General features: G+C 40.2%; 1 protein-coding gene across 2 annotated transcripts in view; it reads left to right on the forward strand.

Moving 5' to 3' along the window:
- Positions 1–338: 338 nt before the first annotated feature.
- Positions 339–23,006, forward strand: part of tmeff2a (transmembrane protein with EGF-like and two follistatin-like domains 2a) — a 126,334-nt gene continuing 103,666 nt past the window's right edge. For both annotated transcript variants that reach the window (XM_028591642.1, XM_028591643.1), the window contains exons 1-2: positions 339–1,082; positions 16,160–16,269. In XM_028591642.1, the coding sequence (XP_028447443.1) occupies positions 893–1,082; positions 16,160–16,269 (300 nt within the window). In that variant the 5' untranslated portion in view covers positions 339–892. The remainder of the gene's footprint in view (positions 1,083–16,159; positions 16,270–23,006) is intronic.

Genomic DNA, 23,006 nt, shown 5'->3' on the forward strand with positions numbered 1-23,006 from the left:
TCCACCAGTAAGATATTCCAATTATAATGGAAGACCCCCCTCCCTCTTAGCATCATACTCCACGTGATCATAACCACAGTAGAAACCAGCTGCTGGTGTGTGCGTGTGTGTGTGTGTGTGTGTGTGTGTGTGTGCGTGTGTGTGTGTGTGTGTGTGAGAGAGAGAGAGATAGACAGAGAGACAAAGTGAGAGAAAGTGAGAGAGACAGAGACAGAGCGAGAACAACAGCGAGATCGAGAGAGCGAGAGAGAGAGAGAGAGAGAGAGAGAGAGAGAGAGAGAGAGAGAGAGACCAACTCGCTGCGACTCTGAACGCTCCGCACATAGCAAAGCTACAAAGTAAACCGGAGGGACCGCTGCGCTCGTGCAGGAGAACTGCTCGTCTCACCCGTGGATACTATCACACAGCCGCCGTCATCTCCAAACCCTGTCCGTGGGATACCTACCTACCTAATCTGGCTACAACCTCTGAGTTTTACAGTTGTAGCCTATTGCCTCCTTTTTTTTAATCACTACCCCCTTTTTCCTCTTCTCATCTTTTCTTCTCCCTCTCCTCATCTTTGAGCATCATCCCCCTTCTGGCAAATCGTTTTTGCCAACTTTTCCAGCCTGACTCCATCCCACACAACAACAACCACCTCCTCCATCGCTCACCAACCCCTCGGCAGTTTCCACCCCTCCAGTCCTCCCTCTTATTGCAGCAGCCTCCCCTCCCCTGGATCGGGCGGAACCCATTCGGGGGGGCACTGCTACATGGGGCGCACGGTCTCGCACGGAAAATGGTCTGCAGTCGGTATCTAGGCGCCCCGCTGAACCTGCAGGGACTGGAGTTGTCGGAACGGAGTGTCTGCGTCTCTTCCCCGCGTCGCGTGTGCTGTCGTGGCCAGTGAGATATGGGTCTCTCCGCGGCGGCGCAGGCACCGCTCGAGGAGCCCCGACGGCCGCGCCAGTGGAGCGGGACGGCGGGAGGCTGGCTCCGGATCACGCTCGTCTCGTTTCTCGCCACTTTACCTGTGGAGCAGCTGCGCGCCTTCCCTTCCTCCCTCAGCGACTGCCAGACGCCGACCGGCTGGAACTGCTCTGGTGAGTCCTACATAGCATGGAGTCAAGAGTTGCAGTCTCGCTCCTAGGCTCTTGTTTGTGCTTTATCTAGATGTGCACCCATTGTCCAAGTGACAAACACACATAGCCCATAGCCCAAGATAGTACAGCTAAACCAGCAAGACTATAATCAGCGTTTTAGAGGACCGAATCAAAGTTTAGAAGAGCTCTTAAAACGACTCATTCTTTTTTTTTATTGTGGCTTTTATGTGCGTATCCAGACACCATGCCTTGGTACGGTGTTGGTGCCGGTGCTGTGGAGCATATATAGGCTGCAGTGAACGCAGCAAAGCCCGCGGGTGATGAGAGGATGCAGAGTTTCTGGGTTCCTTTGATGCGCATTTATAGCCTCGTTGAGTTTGTCTCGGAGCATGACGGCGAGCCAGGCGTTCACAGCCGACCATGTCAGAATAATCACCTGACAGGCAAGGGATCAATGATGTCGATCCGAGACGAAGTGAAAAACACCAGCAGTGAGGGTCGTTTTAACGGGGGGGGAGAGAATGATTGGGGAAGGTTGTAGCGATGTGCGCCACAATAATAATAGGCTACGAACACTGTTAGTTTACAGATAGTCGCATGAAGTCTTTATGCGGTCACTGTGTAACTTGAACATACACGGTTCTATTCAACTCCTGTTTTTGTCATACTGATTACAGCTCAGTTCGAGCATCACAGGCTGATTTGAATTCCCCAAATTCAGGAATAAATCACACTGGGAAATTATAAATATCGTTAAATTGGCTTATTTTGGCATCCCAACCGTTTCATCACGTGTTACTTTAAATGTAGTCTAAATGTAGTCGCTTATTGTATAGGCCACTGTGCTGTGAACTTGTTTTCTCTCCACGGTGGCCAAAAGCGATAAAAGGAGCGGAGCGGGCTGCAGCGCCTCGCCTCCCTGTGTAAATCAGCCGACTGTGCCGCCATATATTTCCCCTGTCGCCTGTCCAAGTCTGAACCCTTAAAATAGCTCCAAGCCGATTCCACACACTCATGGGCAGTAGCGGTAGGCTTTTGATATTATAGCTCATAACCAGCCACACATCAATATGGATTCATGACTGCCGTTTGCAGCCTAAATACCAGTAGGCTTGGATGTTAATATAAAATAAGAGAGGGGCAAACATTCCCATGATATATATATATATATATATTTATATATTACAAACATCATAGAAAGATTCTATGTGACAGGTAGCCAGCAGCAAAAACTACTTTCCACATACAAAATCCCCTGTCAGAAGATAGGGATCTCATTTGGATATCAAAGTTGTTAAAATGAATTTGATTATGATAATAGGCTCATTAGGATATGCTTTACTAAAACACAAACCAGACCAAATGGGATTTTTTTATTATTATTATTATCATGATTTATGGCATTTGGAAGATTGTTGTCATCTATTTTACACATCCTTGGTATTTCAATTCTTAAAAAAAAAGAAATAAAAGAATCTGTAGAGTCTTCTTGGCGTGGTTACTTTGCAGTGGTTCACCGTCTTTACTGAGCATGTGTTTATTAAGATTCTCCATCGAATAAACTGTGCTCATATGCGTCGTGTTATATTGGAGGATTATTTTGTGCTGCTGTTAGGTAATGATTTGGTCGTTAATGGCACACATCCTGTCCAAATACACACTTGCCCTCCACCCCACTTCCTGACACGCTCTTATATGCATTTCGAGGCTTTTATCCAACAAGCCTTGAGGAGGCTTAAGTGCATATACAGTACTGACAACAAAGCACACACAAACACACACACACACACACACACACACACACACACACACACACACACACACACACACACACACACACACACACACACACATGCATCCAGCACCAATTAGAATTAATTGGACAGAACAAGTGACACGTGGTCCATCGTGAAAAAGATAAACCCCTTTCAATAATAATAAAAAAAAAAACAGACAGTAATTGCACAAGGCTTAATTATCCACTCCTTCCTGCATATCATGCCTTTAAACAACAACACAAATGTGTGACAGTTTTCAGCCCAGGGAAAATAAGACTTTTTGGTGATGAGCTCAGTGTCACCTCAGTGCTAAGACACGAATAATTCTAGGCAGTAGTTTCATGAAAATGGGAATGGGGTACCAGTTGGAGCAGTGCTGCCTTGAACCAGTGCTGAATGAGATTCTGTTCCATGGAATTAAACAGAGAGGGTGGAAAAGAAACTCGGTTTGACAAGGATTGTCATTCTTTTTGGTTTGCAAATTGTGGATGGCCATGAACAACTGCCATTGAAGGCTTCAACTGAGGCAGAACAGAGGATCGCAAAATGATCTTGACACTAAGTTAATCTTTGTTTTCTTGTGTGCGCAGAGATAGACTTGGTCTCGAGATGCCTTTGGTTAACCCAGTGTGTCATTCACACATTGATACATGCAATGTGTGAAGCTGCACTAGGCAGGACTTGTGAAAACACTTATATATGTGAGTCATACATCAGTGAAAGTGTAACAGAAAAGGCCATTTGTTTCCATTTCTTTACATGCCGTATGTTTAGCATATTAATGATGTATGTTTGTGTATGGGAACCTGTAATCTACACATTAGAAGTGCCAAAGTAAGACTTCACTGCGAAAAAGGCCTTTTTGATCATACAGGGTGAGTTGTTCAAATCATCTGTAGACTGGAAATGGTTGGAAATTCATTAATTGACCAGTAAGTTATGCTAATTTTCAGGATTTAGAAGTCAAACTTTGATACAAGAAATACTTGCATGGGGGGAAACATGGCAATAATTCTGACATACTGTAAATCCCTTGTTTAGCCATGTCAGGTTTGTGTTCTCCTTTCGTCCGTTGAGGTCCTCGGGGAATGCACCCTTGAAGTGCACTATATAGACAGGGTCAACATCTGAGACCTCCATCGTACACAAGAGAGGGCAGAGTGCCAGCAGCGCCACAGAGCAGGACACATCACCACTCAGGAGCTCACATACCTACAACCTCACAAGACCAACAGAATGAACACAGTGCATTCAGATAACACCCATTTAGCGGACAGGCCTAACATTATTTCTAAAATACAACAACAAAGGGACTATTATAGTAATCAGATTGCTCCGAAAATAAAATGGGAGAGGATAGGGAAATCAAACTACCTGCATGGCTCCAGCAGTGTTTCCACTGCTTTTCTTTGACAGCCTGTCACAATCAGCTGAGCTAAGCATGGCTAAGTTGTGCTTCTGCTGTGCCAGCTTTGCTTCCAGTAGGTCTTTGTTGTGTTGTACCCGCTTGATCATGTCAAGAGTTGAATTCCAGCGCATTGGTACATCCCGGAGTAGGGATTCTTCTGCTTTCCCATGAGAAGCATGCTGAACTTTCTTCTCTGCTGTGTTGGCAGGACTGTGTTTGAAATGTCCAACAACTTTCCGCTACTTGGCCAAAGTACCGACAAACCCACTGTCATGGAGAGCCACTTTAGTGGGCATATGTTTGAATGGTGGACTCCTTGCTGCAGCGGGCGGAGCGGTGGGAGGTGGCTTCTGGGACTCCAGCCCCATATGTTTTCTCAAAAGCCCTGAATCTTTGAGGGTTTTAAAATAACTTCAACTTTGTGTCAGTTTCCCTCAGTCCCTGACTGGAACGGTAAATCAGTGGAGCAAAAGTTCTATTACTGGGGAAATATCGCCATTCATTCTGTGAACTCCAGGTTTCAAGATCAGTAATGCTGTTCACGCCAAATTCCTACCTTACTCTTGTTATGTAACGTAACAATAGTAACATCAGACAAATTTTGCCTCTCTTTAGGTGGCAGGAGTGAAAATTAGTCATCCTCGACATAGTTATAGTTTCAGAATGTTGGAGACAGTTCGAGAACAATTAGATACAAAATAGGATGCAGGCTCTACAGGATGATTATTTTCCTTGGCAACTATCATGCTTTTCTCAAATGATGTACAGATGTTTGCAGATTTACTGGCATTCTTTTATCAAATATCTTGAAAAATAGTGCATAGCCGGTAAATAGAGCATGCTTCCGAATCCCCTCACTCCCCACTCCAGGTTTGGACTGAGCCCCGAATGTTTACAACGTCTGGCGCTGCCAATGGTCGTGACTTTGTCCGTTATCTCCCACTCTGTTGACACTTCAGCAAAATGCCTTTCCTCTGTTTTTAACACACCTAAAGTGAACGAGTGCAGTTGCCATTTGTCATTGAATATGTGTGCCGTTACACCGAGGTAGTTATGGTTGCATACTGATGTCCAGTGGTCTCCAGTCACATGTAGCTTCTGTCATCTGCTTTCTTTGCATTCTCAATGCCATACAATTCATGAATTCTAGTGACAAAAGTTCCTTGTCTTGTATAATGTGTCGCCTGAGGCTATCTGGATAATGTCTTCAACAATGTTGATGGGCCTGCAGTCAACAGCTATTTATTAGCGATTGCATTGATTAGCTTACTTGATGCCATTTGGTTGACAGACTTGCCCTTGCTGCACTCTGCCAGTGTAGTTTGGACATTACATTGTCATGTTAATTTTTTGTCGCTTTTATCCATTGCTATATATCAGAGGTCGCACACCTCTGGACCAACTAGGGGTTAAGTGTCTTGCTCAGGGACACATTGGTTGATGCATCGCAGTGGGAATCGAACGGCATGTGTCATATCCACTGCGCTATCACCACCCACGAACACGGCTGGATCCTGTGTCAGTGCTAGCATCTTTATTAATATCAGCAAAGTTTTGCTTTGTCTGAAGATGGTACGTCAGGATTATTGTGATAATTCATCAATGCAATACAATATGTGCACACAACTTTGGTTTTATCTAAATTTCCATCTGGAAGCTTTTCAAAATGAATGTTTTCCATTCAACACAGCCAGTCATTGTGTCTTTGTTTGCTACGCCTTTCAGTAATTCATGCAGGTAAAAATATGCGCTATTATTATGGAAGAAAGTTGGGATCAAATTTGATAATATAGTTAATTTGAGTTTTTAGTTAGTAGGCCTGTAACAAATATATAATTGTCTAATCGCAATTTTTTGACATAATTGCCGTTAACCACAATTACTTGCTTACATAATCTAAGGTCGGGAAAACTATATAATACTGTCAATTTTATGTTTATTTAAGAAAAGAATTCAATGTTTTTATGATAATAACGAGGCATGGTTTACTTCATAGGCTGTGTACTTGTGTTACTACATTATCTGGGTGACATAACAGGGATAGAACCAAAAGACGTATCCTGGAATTCAGGAACTTAAACTTAATTTTGTTTGGAAAAGTAATAAATAAATAAACATTTTTTAAATTTGACTGAAAGAGACAATAATATTGTCAATTATTTCTGAGACAATTAATTGTAAAGCAACATTTGGAATTGTTACAGGCCTATCGGTTAGTTAGTTTGTTTGTCCTTTTAAAACAATAAAGTCACACGATAACACAAACTAACCTTTCACATACTCATAGCCATTTCATATTTTTTTTATGAAAAACTATTAATTAGTGTAGCTTTAGGGCATTTTTAAACCAAACAGCCAAATCTTAATAAATAAGCAATGCGGTGGCTGAGGTCTTGTAACGTTAAGAATGTATCTACATGGAAAAGCTGGTGCTCCATTCATTTTATTAACTAGTTTCTATACATGTAAATGACCATGGAAAGTCAACTCTTTTCAAACAAATTGGACCGTTTCTTTTGTATATCCATCCAGCACAGTTGACCGTGTATTCAAAACGTTGTGTAATTATCACAGTCAAACCATTGGTGGCATTGTGCCTGTCATTTTTGGCTTGTATCTCTTTAGATAAATGAGCGAAGTCTGTGTTATCTTTAATAGGTGCACTTGCAGACTTTGGCCAAAAATCAGCTCATGTCTTTTTGCCATTTTATTCATCCATATCAAAAACACGTTGAAGCTGAGAATATTAATATTCATCGCTTGCTGAATGCCTCCCAAAATACCAGTTTTAATCCGTACAATTCAGTTTCATTTTCATCACAATTATAGTTCTTCACAGATTACAGTATTGTAATGGTGGTAGTGTATGAAAGTCAACTCCCCGATGTATTTACCCCATGCTTTACCTTACAGCTCCTGTGGGAGAAAATGTCTGTGCAGTGACCACACTCCCTCCTTCACTGAACCCCCCCCACCCCCCAGCTCTTGTTTATTCTGATTCTTTGATAGTTGAAAGTGACAGGGATGAGTGCAGAATATGCAAAGCCCCCCTGTAAATCCCATCAAGTGGAGTGAATTACCAGTAGTCTGGAGAGAATTGGCCATCTGCTTCCAAGATTTTTCAACACAGAGGTCAAAAGTGCTCCTCTTGCATGCAGGTCCACATCTCTGAAAGGAAACAGCACCAGGGAACTAAATAAGACATGGCACTGGAGGGGGTCTAATCAAAAAGGGATCAAAAGTGTCTAATTGGCGACTGGTTGCATCATTGAGCGCGTTTGAGGGATTTAACTGAAAAGGCTTTATTTTCAGACTTGCTGTAATTAAAGTACCTGTTCTGATTATGATTTTAGTGCTTTGGGTTATTGTGCTTTTTAATAACATAATGAGGGCTGAACTATAATTCTCTCCGTGACAACCATTTGAAAACCTGTTGCAAAGGTAAAGACAAAAAAAATACCTGAGAGAGGTCAAGAAAGGATGTCTCAGCACTGTGGTTGTTCAGTCTTCATTAATAATTTAGTCTACTTAATTATTGATCAGAACAATGCTTAAAACAGGGGTGGGTGGGGGGGGGACTCCTGGTTCTTCTTAGTGTTCTGAAACTCCAGGTAGGTAGGTAGGAGGAGATGCATTTGGCTGACAAACTCTCTTTTAGACAAGTAAGTGCTCCGCTTGCCATCTTAATCGTCAGCATATAAACATCACCTTTTCAATATTTGATGTTTGCCAGCTTGTTTTCGTTAATTATTCAGCTCACTGTAATCTCCTCCTGGAACGGCAGGCCAGGAGCAGGAAGTGTAAGTTTTCCCGGCCTCTAACACATCAACCAGCACCCATTAACATTTTGTAGAAGAAAGAAAAAGATGTCATTCTAATCTGTGTACATTATAAAATAACATATGTATAACATATATTATAATAATAATAATAGTAATATTAATTAAAAGGGATCATACAATGTCAAAAAGTACTAATAACAATAATACCACGCCTCGTACCACCAAGATAAACATGTAAACAATGACGGTTGATGAATATCCTGTTATTAATACCACACAATTATTTATCATATGTGATTGCTGTTGCAGAGGAATATTTGCTCCTCCCACACGTTATATCTCTAACCATCACCCTCTCTACAACTGTCCTTTGTAATGTCAACCATGTAGGAATTAGAGTCTGTTCCATTTCTAGAGTCTAGTAAATGTTAAAAAAAAAAAAAATATATATATATATATATATATATATATAAAAAGAGCTGTTTCTTGGTATAATTATTGATTATTCTGCTTATTACAGAAGTTTACAAGCCATAATAGCAGGAATTCAGAGAAAAAAAGCTTTTTCTTTTGTGGGAATTTTGGAGTCGGTTTCCCCACAGGTGGCAGTGTGACATGTCAGTTGTCATATATTAAGTTGGTCTTTTTTGCTAGTTATAGTTAGCATTTCACAGTTTTTTTTAATCACGCTGCACAAATTCCAGCCTGTCAGGGTATTGATTCCATAGTTTTCCTAACAGGCAAAAACAAACTTGGCTAGCTTCTGTGCTCATTGCTACATCTGAACCATCTTTCTCTTACTCTTTCTATCCCTCGAGGAGAGGCGGTACAAACATTACACTTTTCAGATAAACGTCATTTAAAAAAAACTAAATAAAAACGTCAACGACAGAAACTATTTTCTGTTGTAATTAGCAACTCACGACGTTGCGCATTGCTACTTTCGACCATGTCGGTCCGAACAAAAGTATTCTCGCATTGCCAGACCTTCCTCCACAGCGCTGCGGAGGAGGGTCTGGCTAGTCCACACAACATTCCGTGATGGGAGAAAAACGTGCTCTGGTTTATTGGCAATTTCTTTAAACCAATCACAATCGTCTTGAGCGGCACTATGTGCCCGACGCATGGCGCCGACAGAGCCACGGTGCCTCTGCAAAATAGCTTTGTGAAGGAACTTGTTTTGGTGGAACATGTGTACGTTCAAAAGTTGTTTTAGTCGTTCAAGAGAAAACTCAGATTGGACAGATAGTCTAGCTAGCTGTCTGGATTTACCCTGCAGAGATCTGAGGAGCAGGTCCTCCGAAATACACCGGAGTTTAAAATTCCAACACAAAGAAAGAGGAAGGTAACGTACATCTGGCACCTGAACAATCCCAGAAATGAAAGGTCATGGATATAGACTAGAACAAAAGTAACATATGGTTGGGTCAAAAGTAACACAATGGTATAAACTTGAATTGTTCATATTATTATTATTATTATTATTCTTGTCTGACAATGTTGTTAATTGGTAATTGCCAACATATTTAAAGCAAAATATTAAATTTAATTTTCAATGTCAGATTTGTTGTTGTTGAAAATTTCTTTATTAGGAGTAACCCCTTGAGATGCACCATCTCGTTGTCGAGGGGGTCCTTAACAATAATTGAATATACAGTACAATCATAATTAGACACAACAATAAAACAGAAACAGACAACAAAAACAAGCAGAAAACCAAAAAATAAAATAAAATAACTTCTGTCCCGCATTACTTTTGTCCTGTGTGACTTTTGTCCTGTGTTACTTTTGTCCTGCGCTACTTCTGTCCCGCGTTATTTTCGTCCCGCGTTACTTCCGTCCCGCATTACTTTCGTCCCGAATTACTTTTGTCCCGAATTACTTTCGTCCCGCGTTACTTTTGTCCCGCGTTACTTCCGTCCCGCGTTACTTTCGTCCCGCGTTACTTACTTTCGTCCCGCGTTACTTACTTTCGTCCCGTGTTACTTTCGTAGCGGCTGTCCTCTAAGCGTTACAGTAGCGAACGACACCTGCCTACATGTCCACTGGTTCTTCTCACACTAAAGCTCAACCCCGTCCCTTTACAACCTAGAAGACTCATAAGACTCTGGTCCGTAATGTGCGTATGGTAGGGGTGGGCAATATATCGATATTTTATGATGCCAACCAAAATGCTGCTCTTTCAGCCCCCTGATTTTGAATCATTGTTTAGTACTTAACACTTATGACAGTGCTGCAGTATTTCAAATCAAATTAAATGATTGAATACAGATTAATTATTAAGACTTATTTATCAAGACTTCTTTGATATTCAGTTCTTCCAAAACTCCCAGATAATGGCAGTTATGGTTGATTTATGTCAGTGGGTGATTATATGTCTGCACATTGGAAATGCTCATTTTTAAAGATCATTCTTATCATACCAATGTTGTTTAGTCATGATTTAAAGTTTAGGAGATCTAAGCCCAAATGTTGGAAGAAGAGAAGAAAGTGTTTTGCAATGTTTACTGTCACTTTTGTGATTTCTTTTTCTTTTACTACACAATACTTTATTATTTCAGGGTCTTTAGACAGGCACTCTATAGTTGTCAGAACTGACTTCCAGCTCAGAAATGGATTCCAGACAGAACAACAGTAAATGCTTTATTTTGTTAAATGGTACACATGTGGATGTTACACTCACATAAAAACTCAATGGGTGCTCAGAGCTGTCAGGCTAAAGAAATTGTTGTTGTTTTTTTACAACAAATCATGTTAAAAGTGATGTTGATGTTTTCCAAATGCATGCACTCAGATTGCAAAATTGGTAAAAGACAACGTCCCTTAGATAATGAAAACAAACTTGCATGGCAGGGTGATTGCATGTCATTTATTACAGTGACAGTAACAACATTTTTAAGAACATTGCATTCCCTAAGCCCTTAACTGACAAATAGGAGAAATTGCCTCTCAGGTTGTACCAGTACTGTAAATCTATATTTGTGCTCGCTTTAAGGCAATCATTGTCATATAACTAATTGAGATATGTACTGAGTTTTCTTAGAAGCTGAAACCCTGTTGGCCCTGATGTTTCTGAGAGGTGCTCATCTGGGACATTAATTCTATTATTTGTTATATTTGTTTCATTCATAAGCTTGACATCCGTAACAAAAGGTGATAAATCACTTGCGTACCTGTAAAAGAAAGAGAAAGATGCGAGCGAAGCCATTCGGCCCGTTGTGGCAACGCTGCCGAATATCCAGAAGTTAAAGCCCGAGCAAGAACAATCTTTGCTGAGTTTTTTTGGTGGCTGTGATGTCGTGGCCCTCCTCCCAACACAGGGTTCGGGAAAAGTTTGATTTTCCAGCTCGCTCCGTTAGTGGTGAAGGAGTTGGCTAAGGCGAACACTAGCGATGCTAAGGCAATAGTTTTTGTTGACATGCTGTACGTCACGACCAAACGTTAGCGATTGGTTATGGCAGATCCAGAGTGGCTCTGGGCAGATCCAATAGTTTTAAACTTCAACAGAGTACCCGCCTTCAAGGAAGTTAATTGTCAATGGAGAGCGGCCAGACTCTCTGTACAAATGAAACGTACCAGAGTCTGGTAGGACCAGGCTAATGAGAAGGAGCCACGTTCTCCTTTTTTCCCTGTCTCATATAGAAACAATTGCTTGTTGTTTTGGTTTTCCATAATTTGCTGTCCAGAAAACCTTGGAAAAAAAGACTATCAAACTAGCAAATTAGTAGCTTGGAATGATTTCACACAAAAAAAAAACACATTTCCCATCTTACAAAGAGTTCACCAGCTGGTGTGAAAAGGATCTGATATTTTCCAATCATTTATACAGTATACACCTGGCCAGTAGTATGATTGTCATCATAACAGTGCCTCTCTCTCTCTCTCTCTCTCTCTCTCTCTCTATATATATATATATATATATATATATATATATATATATATATATATATATATATTTATTTATTTATTTATTGGTGATCAAATCTGCCTGTTTTCTACCAGGGCAGTGGGGTTCATTTTCAGTTTCATTAAACTTTTTATTTGACGAGGATTAAAACTGCTGAAGATTAAAACTATAAAGGTGGTTTCAAAGTGCTCTTTTTTGATGATCTGGAAGTTACCGTGACTCATAAAGTAAAACTGTATGTTTCTTTTTAGGTGTTTTTATGCATCCGCGCTGGCGATAGCCATGCCCGGAGGCCTTATGTTGTCGGGTTGTCCGTTTGGCCATCCGTTCCATTCTCGTGAATAGGATATCTCAGGAATGGCTTTATTGGAATTTCTTCAAATGTGACACAAATGTCCACTTGGACTCAAGGGTGAACTGATTTAAAAAGATTTTAGTAGTCACCTCACATAACACATTTTGGCCATAGCTCTAGAACTCATACAGATATGACAACATTTCACACAAATGTCTTATAGATTAAAAATAAGAAAACAATGACATTTTATATCCCAAAGGTGGAAGGTCAACTTCACAGTGACATCATGATGTTCCCTTTTCTGGCCATTATTCAACGCCATAACTCAGGAACAGAAGGGGAGACATTTGGTCGGATACTGAATTGGTGACACTAATGTGGTAAACTGTGGTAAACTGCAAATTGATTGGTTAACGGAGGCATGCACCTGTGAGGCGGAAATTGAAGTTTATCATGTTTTTGCTGATCTAGATTGGATGGTGGCTGTTATTTGAATGAAACTACCTGAATGACGTCAAAAACCTTGGCCAAGTATGACATGAAACATACAGTAGAGCTACATGCTGGGTAGGGCTGCACAACTAATCGCAGTGTTATCGAAATCACAATATGGACTAGTGCACTATTCAAATCACAGGGGGGTGCAATATTTGTTAAAGGCAAAATATGTATTGTGGTGCTACAGAGATGTCTCGGCCTACAAATCCTATCCTACAGACTAAAGAAAAAAATCTTTGTTTGGTACAGATCCTTGCAAAAATCACACTATAATCATTTTATTTTTTTCTTTAATTAAAAGAAAATTAATTTTGAAAACTAGAATAATTATACAAAAATGGTCATTCCCTCCAATATCGTGAATCATGTCGCAATCACAGTATCAGTCAGAATAATCGCAATTAGATATTTTCCTCATATCGTGCAACCCTAATGTTGGGCTAGTGGGTAGCACAGTGAGAGTGTAACATTGTAAGAAAGCATGCTGAGGCGTCTTTGAGCCTGACAGTGACATGGTAGCAGCTGCAGGAGAGCTGTTAGCAAGCTGAACTTGACATTTGTGCTCCTTATAGAGGACGGCATGCCAACAGAGAATACCTGTTGGAGATCAGTTAAGCACTCAATTAGGAGGTTTTTGTTTATACTGGTTAAATAAAGTTAATGAAAATAATCTGACATTTAATTCTATTACTTTTAAGAGATGTCTGTGCCTCAATCCTTTTAATTCATAGTCACTTGATCCGAGTCACGTAGGTAAAATACTTTGCTGTGGCGGAAGAAGTATTCAGATCCTTTACTTAAGTAAAAGTACTAACACCACACTGTAAAAATACTCTGTAACAAGTTAAAGTACTGCATTGAAAATGTTACTTAAGTAAAAGTATGTAAGTATCATCAGGAAAATGTACTTAAAGTATTAAAAGTAAAAGTACTCAAAGCAGAAAAAATATAAACTGGAAACGATCCAAACTGTTCTGTGTGTTTAATGGTTTAATCATTTCAGCTGGACTTGTAGGCCATTATATTGTTGGGTACTTTAATTTATAATAAATCATATTTATAAACTGTGTTTTGTGTGCAAAAATCTTTTGCAATTTATAAAGTAACTAAAGCTGTAACAGATGAATGTAGTGGAGTAAAAAGTACAATATTTCTCTATGAAATGTAGTGGAGTAGAAGTAGAAAGTGGCATGAAAAGAAAAGACTCAAGTCACGTACAAGTACCTCAAATTTGTACTTAAGGAAATGTATTAAGTTACATTCCACCACTGATACTTTGCATGCCTAGCTTTAAGCAATTTTCCATAAGGCTACAAAGCATGAACTGAGACAAATACACATTGCTCATCTTTGAACATCAAAGATAAGTATCTTTCCTCACTCTAAATTCCAAATATACCACACATTCCAGACTTCAGGCTCTTCTTGAATTACAATATTTGTTATATTTAATGCTTAATGAAACATATAAATGTTTAAAACTACCAAGCTGTAACGCGGCCGGAAAGCCACAATTTAAGTAAAATTCTATCTTAGGTTTTACTTAATTACCTTAAACCAGCACACACAATAACAAATAAGGTGCCACATCCAGTTATCATATCAGTTTCTACAGTTCTCTGTTTTTTTTTTTTTTTGCTGCAGTGACCCTGTTGCTCTTTATTTGCGAGTATGGTTAGAAGACAGCTTTGTAATTTCTTCAGAAACTGAGATTCAAACAAGTATTTGCATATTTGTGCCAGCAATGCCATGCTTTGAAAGAAACACATGTGCCATGGGCTTAAGTTAAATTGTGTCAGTGTAAGACATGTAGCCACGTTTAATCCGTCTGTTTATTTGCCCTGCGTGTAAAGACTAGAGCTTGACCGATGGACTATAAAAGGCCGACAGCAATATTCACGCTTGAGTGTAAAAGTGTGATAAGTACATGTCCTATATGTCTTTGTCATTAACATATTCACAAAGAGTTTTGGCAAGGATTGTTCAAATGAGACGAATTGAACTGAATTGAATTATACAACAATATGTTAAACTTGGCATAAGAAAAAAAATCAGGGTTAACTAAAAACAGCAAAGCAGCCTATTATTCATGAATATACTGTAATTCTGTTTGGCATATCTGTGATAAGCTTATATAACTGCTATATCAGTCAGGCTCTAGTGTCTCTTAAAGCTGATGTAGCAGATTTTTACAGATGCATAATAATGACTTTTACACTAAGCCCTGCAAATACATAAGCAGTCAAAACAAACTGAGAATCAGAAGGAAAAAAAAATGGCTTCCATTACTACACAACATCCCGAAACAGGGTGCAATTCAATTAGTAATGCATTATCAAAATAAGCACAGAGTATGTTTTCCTCATTGGATTCCATCAAGTCATAGGGTTTGAAAAAAAAATGTATGCTGCTGGAAATGTTCTGCTCCTCATGAATAAGGATCACTGTGGCCAGTGTCAGTATCTTTAGTATCGTATCATAATGAGTTTAACTGTTTCACCAGTTACTTGAATTTACATCTACAGCAAACATGGAATAAAACATCACCTTTGTTTCTTTTACCTTGATATTAATGAGTTTATACCGTAGGATAAATAGGCCGTTACATGTATCATTGATAATGCTTTCAGAACTATAAAATGTCCAGCTCTATCATGTCAGCTGGAATTCTGTCGAAATTTACTGTAGACATACGTACTTTGAAATGCAAAAGCCCTGCATGTACATAGGGTTGCTTTTTGTAAGCAATCAGTTCAGGTAGAATTATAGCCCCAAGCTCAGTCTAGTCTCATGCCCATGTGACTCTTTGATTTGATTCAGGATGCTTTGTTGGAGTCATTTGAGATCCCTAACGCAGCCTGAATCGGATCATATCCCACGTTTGCTTCTCCAGGACAACGCCCCAGAGTCAGCCTCCTTGTACACAAACAAATAGCACAGGAAAGACCTGAACGAATTAGTAGAGAAACACGGTGGATGCAGATGCTTCCATACAGGGTACAACATGATTTGAATAATAGGCTATGGCCTCTACAGTCACCAGATGTCTCCTCTATTAAACACCTATGGGAGACTGTGGACCGACGTATTCAACAGCGCTGTCTACCACAATCACCAAAACATGATGAATGAAAATGAAGAAATATCTTTTGCTCATCCCTCCAGAGACATGTGTTTTTAAAATGTATTTCATCATTCTGGCAGCTAAGGACAAGCATGTGTACTAGTATTGTCTTTTTTTAAAGTGCACAGTATATGATCTAAGAGTGCATTGTGCTGTGGGAGCCGTGACTAATGGTACCCACTCGTTATGGAAGACCCTGGACGGGGGCTCAGGTTAGGGTTGCTTGAGGGCTGAACAGAGAAACATTTAGTCACCAGTCTCTTGTTGGCTTTGGTCCTCCAGGTTTTGATGACCGGGATACGGACCTGTTCTTGTGCGACACCAACGCTTGCAAGTTCGATGGGGAGTGTCTAAGAATTGGAAACATGGTGAAGTGCATTTGTGACTTTAAGGTAAGACCTGTTTCTGTTTAAATTCTTTTAAGGTGTATTTGGTGTCAATTGTTCATGAAAGCCTTCGACGAACAGAGATTGTCCAATCATAGCTTTAGATTATTTATAGATTTCTCTGAAGTAGCGTGTATGGAGCTGTAGTAAGAACAATACTTTGCTTTTAGTTGAGAGTTTGAAGGGTGGTGTCTTTTTTAAAGCCACTCTAATACCAAAAACACAAGCAAAAGTGCAAGGAATGGGTTGAACAGGGTTTTTATCTGCTCCAACATGAGATGCAATCGTTAGCATGATTAGCTTACTACCTACAGTAGTAACCAAATGTGACTTTCAAGGCCATTTCATAAATAGCTTTGTTTATGGGGTTACATTTCCTGAAACAAAAGCCCTGTTTATGACTAGCACATCCACTCAGTAGTAATTCTCCACTGTGTGGAATCCACCCCTGGGTGCTATCAGAGCGTAGGCTAATGTTAGCAACTTTGTATTATGCTTTATTGGATTAGCAACCATAGCCAATGTCACCAGACTTAGTGTTAGATTTGTCAAACACAGTGGTTAGCCGTAACCTAAAAAAAACTTTTTTCTTGTTGTGTTGAATGTAAAAACATTCATAAGTGAACCGAAGACAGCGTTTTGAACCAATCCATGGAGCTAACGTTAGCCTAATTAGGTAGCCAGCTACAGCTGGTCATATCTGCCAGTGACAGTTTCAAATGAGCAATTTCAGCCGACAAAATTGACGGTCGCTGGCTTAAAATGCAACGCCTGCTTTGTTGGTTTCAAAAAATTGTAACTACGGGCGACAAGGCTTAGTCAACGGTCAGTCAATCCAGGTAGGGCTGACAAGTATTTATTAGTAAAAGTATTTAGTCAAGATTTTGGTCAAGACATTAAATCCCCTTTTTTGTAGTCTAAAAAAGATCAATAGTAGAAATGAATAAATGGTTGCAGGGTACAGTACATCAACAGCAGAGAAGAGGCATAAAAGAACGGAAGCTTAGATAAGCATGTCCTAGAATTCTTAATAGGAAGATTTAGCTGGGTCTACTTTAAACGATTCAGATGTCCAGTGCTCACATAGTGTGATTCACAGAACTTAGAAGTGCTATTGAAGAAGAAAAAAAACTGGCCGTAGATCTAGAAGACTTCGCCAGCCAAAGAATATGTTAACAAAAACACATTACTGGAAACATATGTTTATTAACACATATATTATTAAAGTGAAACAATATTTTAAAGAATTATATTTATAACCAAATGGATCGAAGTCCATTGTCTAGATTGGACAGGAGAGGTGGTTTATGGCTCCCAGTGAAAACCCATGTCACTATTCTGGACCACCAATACACATTCATAAACAAGACTGCCACTAATGAAACCAAAGACTCAAAGGCCCTCGTTAATGTTCAATCTGGGAAGTTATGCTGTTTGATAATGACTCATACTTAACTTTACGACCAGACCTATAATAAAAAAAAGGAGCAAATCAGTCATCCCAGTATTGATTTTGGTATAACGTTTGCAAGCTTTGCCGACTAATATGCCATGCAGATCCCTGGATAAATGAAGCCACTGAGATCTGAAGACGTAGCATGTGTTCTCATCTGTCGCTTTTATCAGCACGTCATCAGCGCAGCCAGGCACTAGGCAGGCTGACACTCGATTGGTCACCAGCTTTTATCTCAATTTCGTACTTCCCTGGGAGCAAACGTTAACAGAGGCCTGTAGATAAATGACATTACAGCTCCATTCCTCTTCAGGAGATCTCACACTGATACTACCGTCGCTGTGCGCTGAGGCGCTCTTGGAGCTCTCAGAATGGAGCAGGTCATACCACAGTTTCTGGCGTAATACCACGGGTGTGAGGTCAAGTCATCTATGCATCTTCTGTGCGTTCGTGTGGAAGGTTCCTGATGCTAGCATCATTTCATCAGTCAATGTAAACATGACCTTCCTAGCCTAAAGAAACTGTTGCTGTGCCCTGAAATAACCAGTCACTCTCAATCAGCGTCAAATAAAATAAATAGGTCCAAGATTTCTCTCCGGTTGGCAGTTCATTCGTGACTGTCAGAGACATGAAAGTTGTATAAATTCTCCTCTTGGGTGGATTTTCTTTGTTCGAACAGAATCTATGGATGCGTGCTCGCACACTCTCTCACTCACAAAAAAACCCAAGGAAGAGACATGCGAGGGGCTCTGTGAAGAGGAAGTGAGTTTGATGTGGTGGAATCAATGGACACTATTCATTGCCAAGATGCATTAGATTCGTCTCACACTGGCTCTTGAAAGAGCCAAGACTTTCACTCACTAACCGGAGTCAAACTGCTACAAAGCTACGCACTCTCTTGTACCTGAGAATGAGTTTGTTTTTTTGTTTTTGTCAACTAACACCATACTGACTGATCACAATAACATTTATTTGCAATTCATTTCACAATAGCTGCAGGGAAAAACTATTGTTGGCATTTGTGGTTTTGTTAATGTCAGGTCACAGCACTGATTCCCCAAAGAGTCGTCCATTCTAAAAATATGTGCGCTCATGGCGCTGTGAAACACTTCAACTAAAAGTGTCCACCAAAGGGTAAATGGCACATTTCATTGCCTTCTGTATTGGTGCTTTGTAATGTGTCTGGGAGTCAGTGGAAATGACACCCTGCTGCTCTGATTTTCTGCTGTGTTTAGTACAGTTTTTGGTACAAAAAACCTGTTTCTGCTATGAGTTCTGGATAAATGCACTTTAAACACAGCAATCAAATGCATGTTTTGGTGGCTTGTCCCGGTAGTTTTCTTGCTGCTTCTTGTTTTATATTCCTTTAGGATTGTGGATGCATTTAGTCGATAATTCAGTTACTTATTCATTTATTCACTTTTTCATTTATTTGAAAGTGGATAGACATGAAAGTGGGAGAGAGACGGGGGATGACAATCAGCAAAGGGAAGCAGGTCAGATTCGAACCCTGCACCGCTGCAGGACTCGTTGGCTGAACGCTCTTACTGGGTGAGCTAGAGGCTGCCCCCACATTATAATTTTTTTAAATATTTAAATATCAAATGCTAAAATACCATGTCAAAACATCTGTGACACTGTGACAATAGTTACCCCAAAGTTATCAATTATAGTTTATTAAACTTTGTTTATACATGCCACTGAATTATTCTGACAATCGGCCAGCAGTAATTCAAAATGGTCAATGGGGCGGAGGGGATTTTTGGCAAAAGACACAACCAACGCATTCAGTAAAATGTGTGCCAGCACATCCTTTGAAAGTTCAATTGGCAGTCTTGATGTAGATAATTTTTTTGAAAGGCGTTGGAGTCCTAAAGGGCAGGGAGACTCTGTGTGTAGTTCTGAGATCGATGCAGCAGGTTTGTTTACAAATGACATACTACATTGCAGCAGATTGTGAGAGGAATATTTGTAAAAGCGTCCAGGGTTTAAAGGTTAACTCCTGTAAAGTATGGAATAGAGTACATCTGAATAATGTCTGCATGAGGTTTGGTTCACAGTCAGGACATGGAACTGGGGCACCACAGACATAGTCTGCAGCCTGGTTGAATAGCTTTGGGTTTGACCCCAGAATGGTGCTGTCTTGTTTCGACTTTGTTGCAGAATTATTTAACAAGACAAACAAACCCAGTTGTATGCAGTGATTCACTGGCTCGTGGTGCTGTTGCTTGATTAGCCAGCTCTGTTTCTGGCTACAGGCTTGTAGGGAGGGGGGATCACTGCAGCGTGGTAGAGGACATCCAGCTTAAGAATTTTTATGGGACAGTTGAGTTCATAACACAAAATTCAATGAAGATGGTAAGGGTTAGGGTTAGGGACTGTCATTTGGGCCAAATTAAGGTAAAGTATCGATACTTTGATACTTTTTCGATACCATGTGTTTAAAATGATGCAATCTCCATTAATTATACATATATTATAAAAAGTACCAAAGCTTTAAAGGTCCCATGACATGGTGCTCTTTGGATGCTTTTATATAGACCTTAGTGGTCCCCTAATACTGTATCTGAAGTCCCTTTTATATAGACCTTAGTGGTCCCCTAATACTGTATCTGAAGTCCCTTTTATATAGACCTTAGTGGTTAGGGCTGGGCGATAAAACGATAACGATATGTATCGCGATAGACACATAATCAATATCAATAGAAAATGTGGTCAATAAAACGTTCGATAACTTGTTTTTATTCATCAGAAGAAACCAGAGGTTGTGAATCAAGTTTGGTTGCATGAACAAAGGCCCTCACTCTCTGGCAACCTAGCAACGTGGGGAGTGTCACTCTAACAACCAATCATGTAACAGTATTATGTTTGGTTGCGCCACATCGCTGTCTCGTGTTCTTCAATAACAGAACCGGCGTGGAGTGGAAAGTGAGTGCCGCAGCGAGCGAGGAAATCGTTGATAAAACAGGAAAAGTCAGTATGGCAGTTTTGGGGATTTTATAAGTCTGACCGTAGTCAGACCAATGTCGTCAGACCAACACTGGTAATACCATAAACTTGTTTTACCACTTTAGCCGCGCTCAAACTTTCGAGCACAGCCGTATTCGCCAGCAACGTCCAACAACATCTGCAGCTGCAACACGGCACAAGCAGCAGAGCGCCATGGAGAGGTACTCTGCATCAGCGCCTTACTAAACACTACCAGCAGCAGACCGCCATGGAGAGGTACTCTGCATCAGCGCCTTACTAAACGCTACAAAGAAATAACGGAGGCAGACATGCTGGGCACTGTCCAGAAGCCAGGTTACCAACCTAGCACTAAACCTGCAGAAAATAGTTCCTTCTCAGGTTTCTTATATTTAGCTAACACTTTGCACTATTTTATGACACTTTATTAAGCATTTCTTACTTATTCTTTAATTTTGCACCTTAATGTTAAGAGATAATTGTTAAGTGTTCATTGTGATTTTAGACCTGTTTACATTTTAATTATTTGAGTGTTTTCCATGGTTGTGTTGACATTTCTGCTTTTATAACTGAGGGGATTATAATCAGAGCAGGGTTAAGTTTAAAATAAAAATGTTTAAATTTAATATATTTTTCTCCTGGTCCTTATTTTAAATAAGTCATAAAAAATATCAATAATTATCGATATCGACCGATATGAAAAACTTATATCGTGATACAGTTTTCAACCATATCGCCCAGCCCTATTAGTGGTCCCCTAATACTGTATCTGAAGTCTCTTTTATATAGATCTTAGTGGTCCCCTAATACTGTATCTGAAGTCTCTTTCCCGAAATTCAGCCTTTTTGCAGAATTACGGCCACTAGAGCCAGTCCCACAATGAGCTTTCCTTAGGATCTGCCATTTCTGTGTCTGTAGCTATTGAGGAGGAGAGAGGGAGGGGCAAGGTGGAGGGTGGGGGTGTGGCCTTGACCAACTGCCACTTTGCTCGTTTGAAAAACATGATGTCTCTCTCTCTAATGGGTGGGCCAAATTCTCTTGGTGGGCAAAGCAGAGAAAGGGGAGGTAACATTGCTCCTTATGACCTCATAAGGAGAAGATTCCAGGTCGGCCCATCTGAGCTTTCATTTTCTCAAAGGCAGAGCAGGATACCCAGGGCTCGGTTTACACCTATCACCATTTCTAGCCACTGAGGGGCCGTAGGCAGGCTGGGGGAACGCATATTAACGTTAAAAAAACTCATAAAGTGAAATTTTCATGCCAAAAAAACAAAACAAATCTACAATCAGATTTTTCATTAAACAATCACATTGTGATTTGTGTTGGTTTGTGTTCAGTGACTTTTTCTGTTTTAGCAGTGTGTGCAGGTTGGTCATGAAAATGAAAGAAAACAACAGCATTACATTTGTTTTTGCCATGATAGAGATATTGAGTATCGTTTTTTTCAATACTAGTATTGTATCGAAGTTTAGAATTTTGATATTGTGACAACCGTAGTATGAAAGTATGAACTTTTGTAAGTATAACATCAACCTTTCCAGGGACTCCGGGTGGAAATTATCATTTTTTGCTATAACCTGGCACATGACATCTCTTCTTTTATAGACTAATGTTTTTTGTGCATTGTCCCTGATCAAATAAAGAAAAAACATAGGCCAAATGACAAAGAAATGTTTGTTTTTATTATAAGAATTATAATTATGTAGAAGACACAGTTGTCTTCGTGGTTGTTAACATGTTTGGGATATGAAGTCAGGCACATTAATCCAAGGGCACATAATGATAGCCTGACAAGCCAGACCCACATCAAGGTGTCTGGGAACTCACCATTGGCAGGGCTCAAACCAAGGGGCGGGATAAACGGTTGTCTTTCAAATTTCCTCTGCACTCATAGCCAACCAGAGCAACGCTAGTTGATAGATTAAACTTTCGCCGTATCCGGTCGGAAAAACTCCGAACACATCTTCCTTTTTTAAGAACGACTTCAGTGCTTAACTCCAGGTCTTCCAGAGCCGCGGCTAAAGCTGATTCGAAAGGCCGCTGTTCGCAGCAGCAGCAGCCATCTTCGTTTTCAAGAAGCAGGGATTTCACGCGGAACCGTCGCAACTCTGCCCTCCTTACGTTAAGCCCGCCCACCAACTCTATAGGCTACACGATGTGATTGGCCTGACCAGAATTTGTTTTTTCCAGCTCGCAAGCCAACGGAGAGTTGCTGCAAATTACATTTGCTGCTGCTAGGGTGCATCTAGATTTCTAGGCTACATGAATGATTGAGTCAAGCAGAATTACTGTATGTGTGCAGGAACATATTTCTGCATGCCAT

The sequence above is a fragment of the Perca flavescens genome, chromosome 11, assembly GCF_004354835.1.
Source record: "Perca flavescens isolate YP-PL-M2 chromosome 11, PFLA_1.0, whole genome shotgun sequence".
Classification (NCBI taxonomy): Eukaryota; Metazoa; Chordata; class Actinopteri; order Perciformes; family Percidae; genus Perca; species Perca flavescens.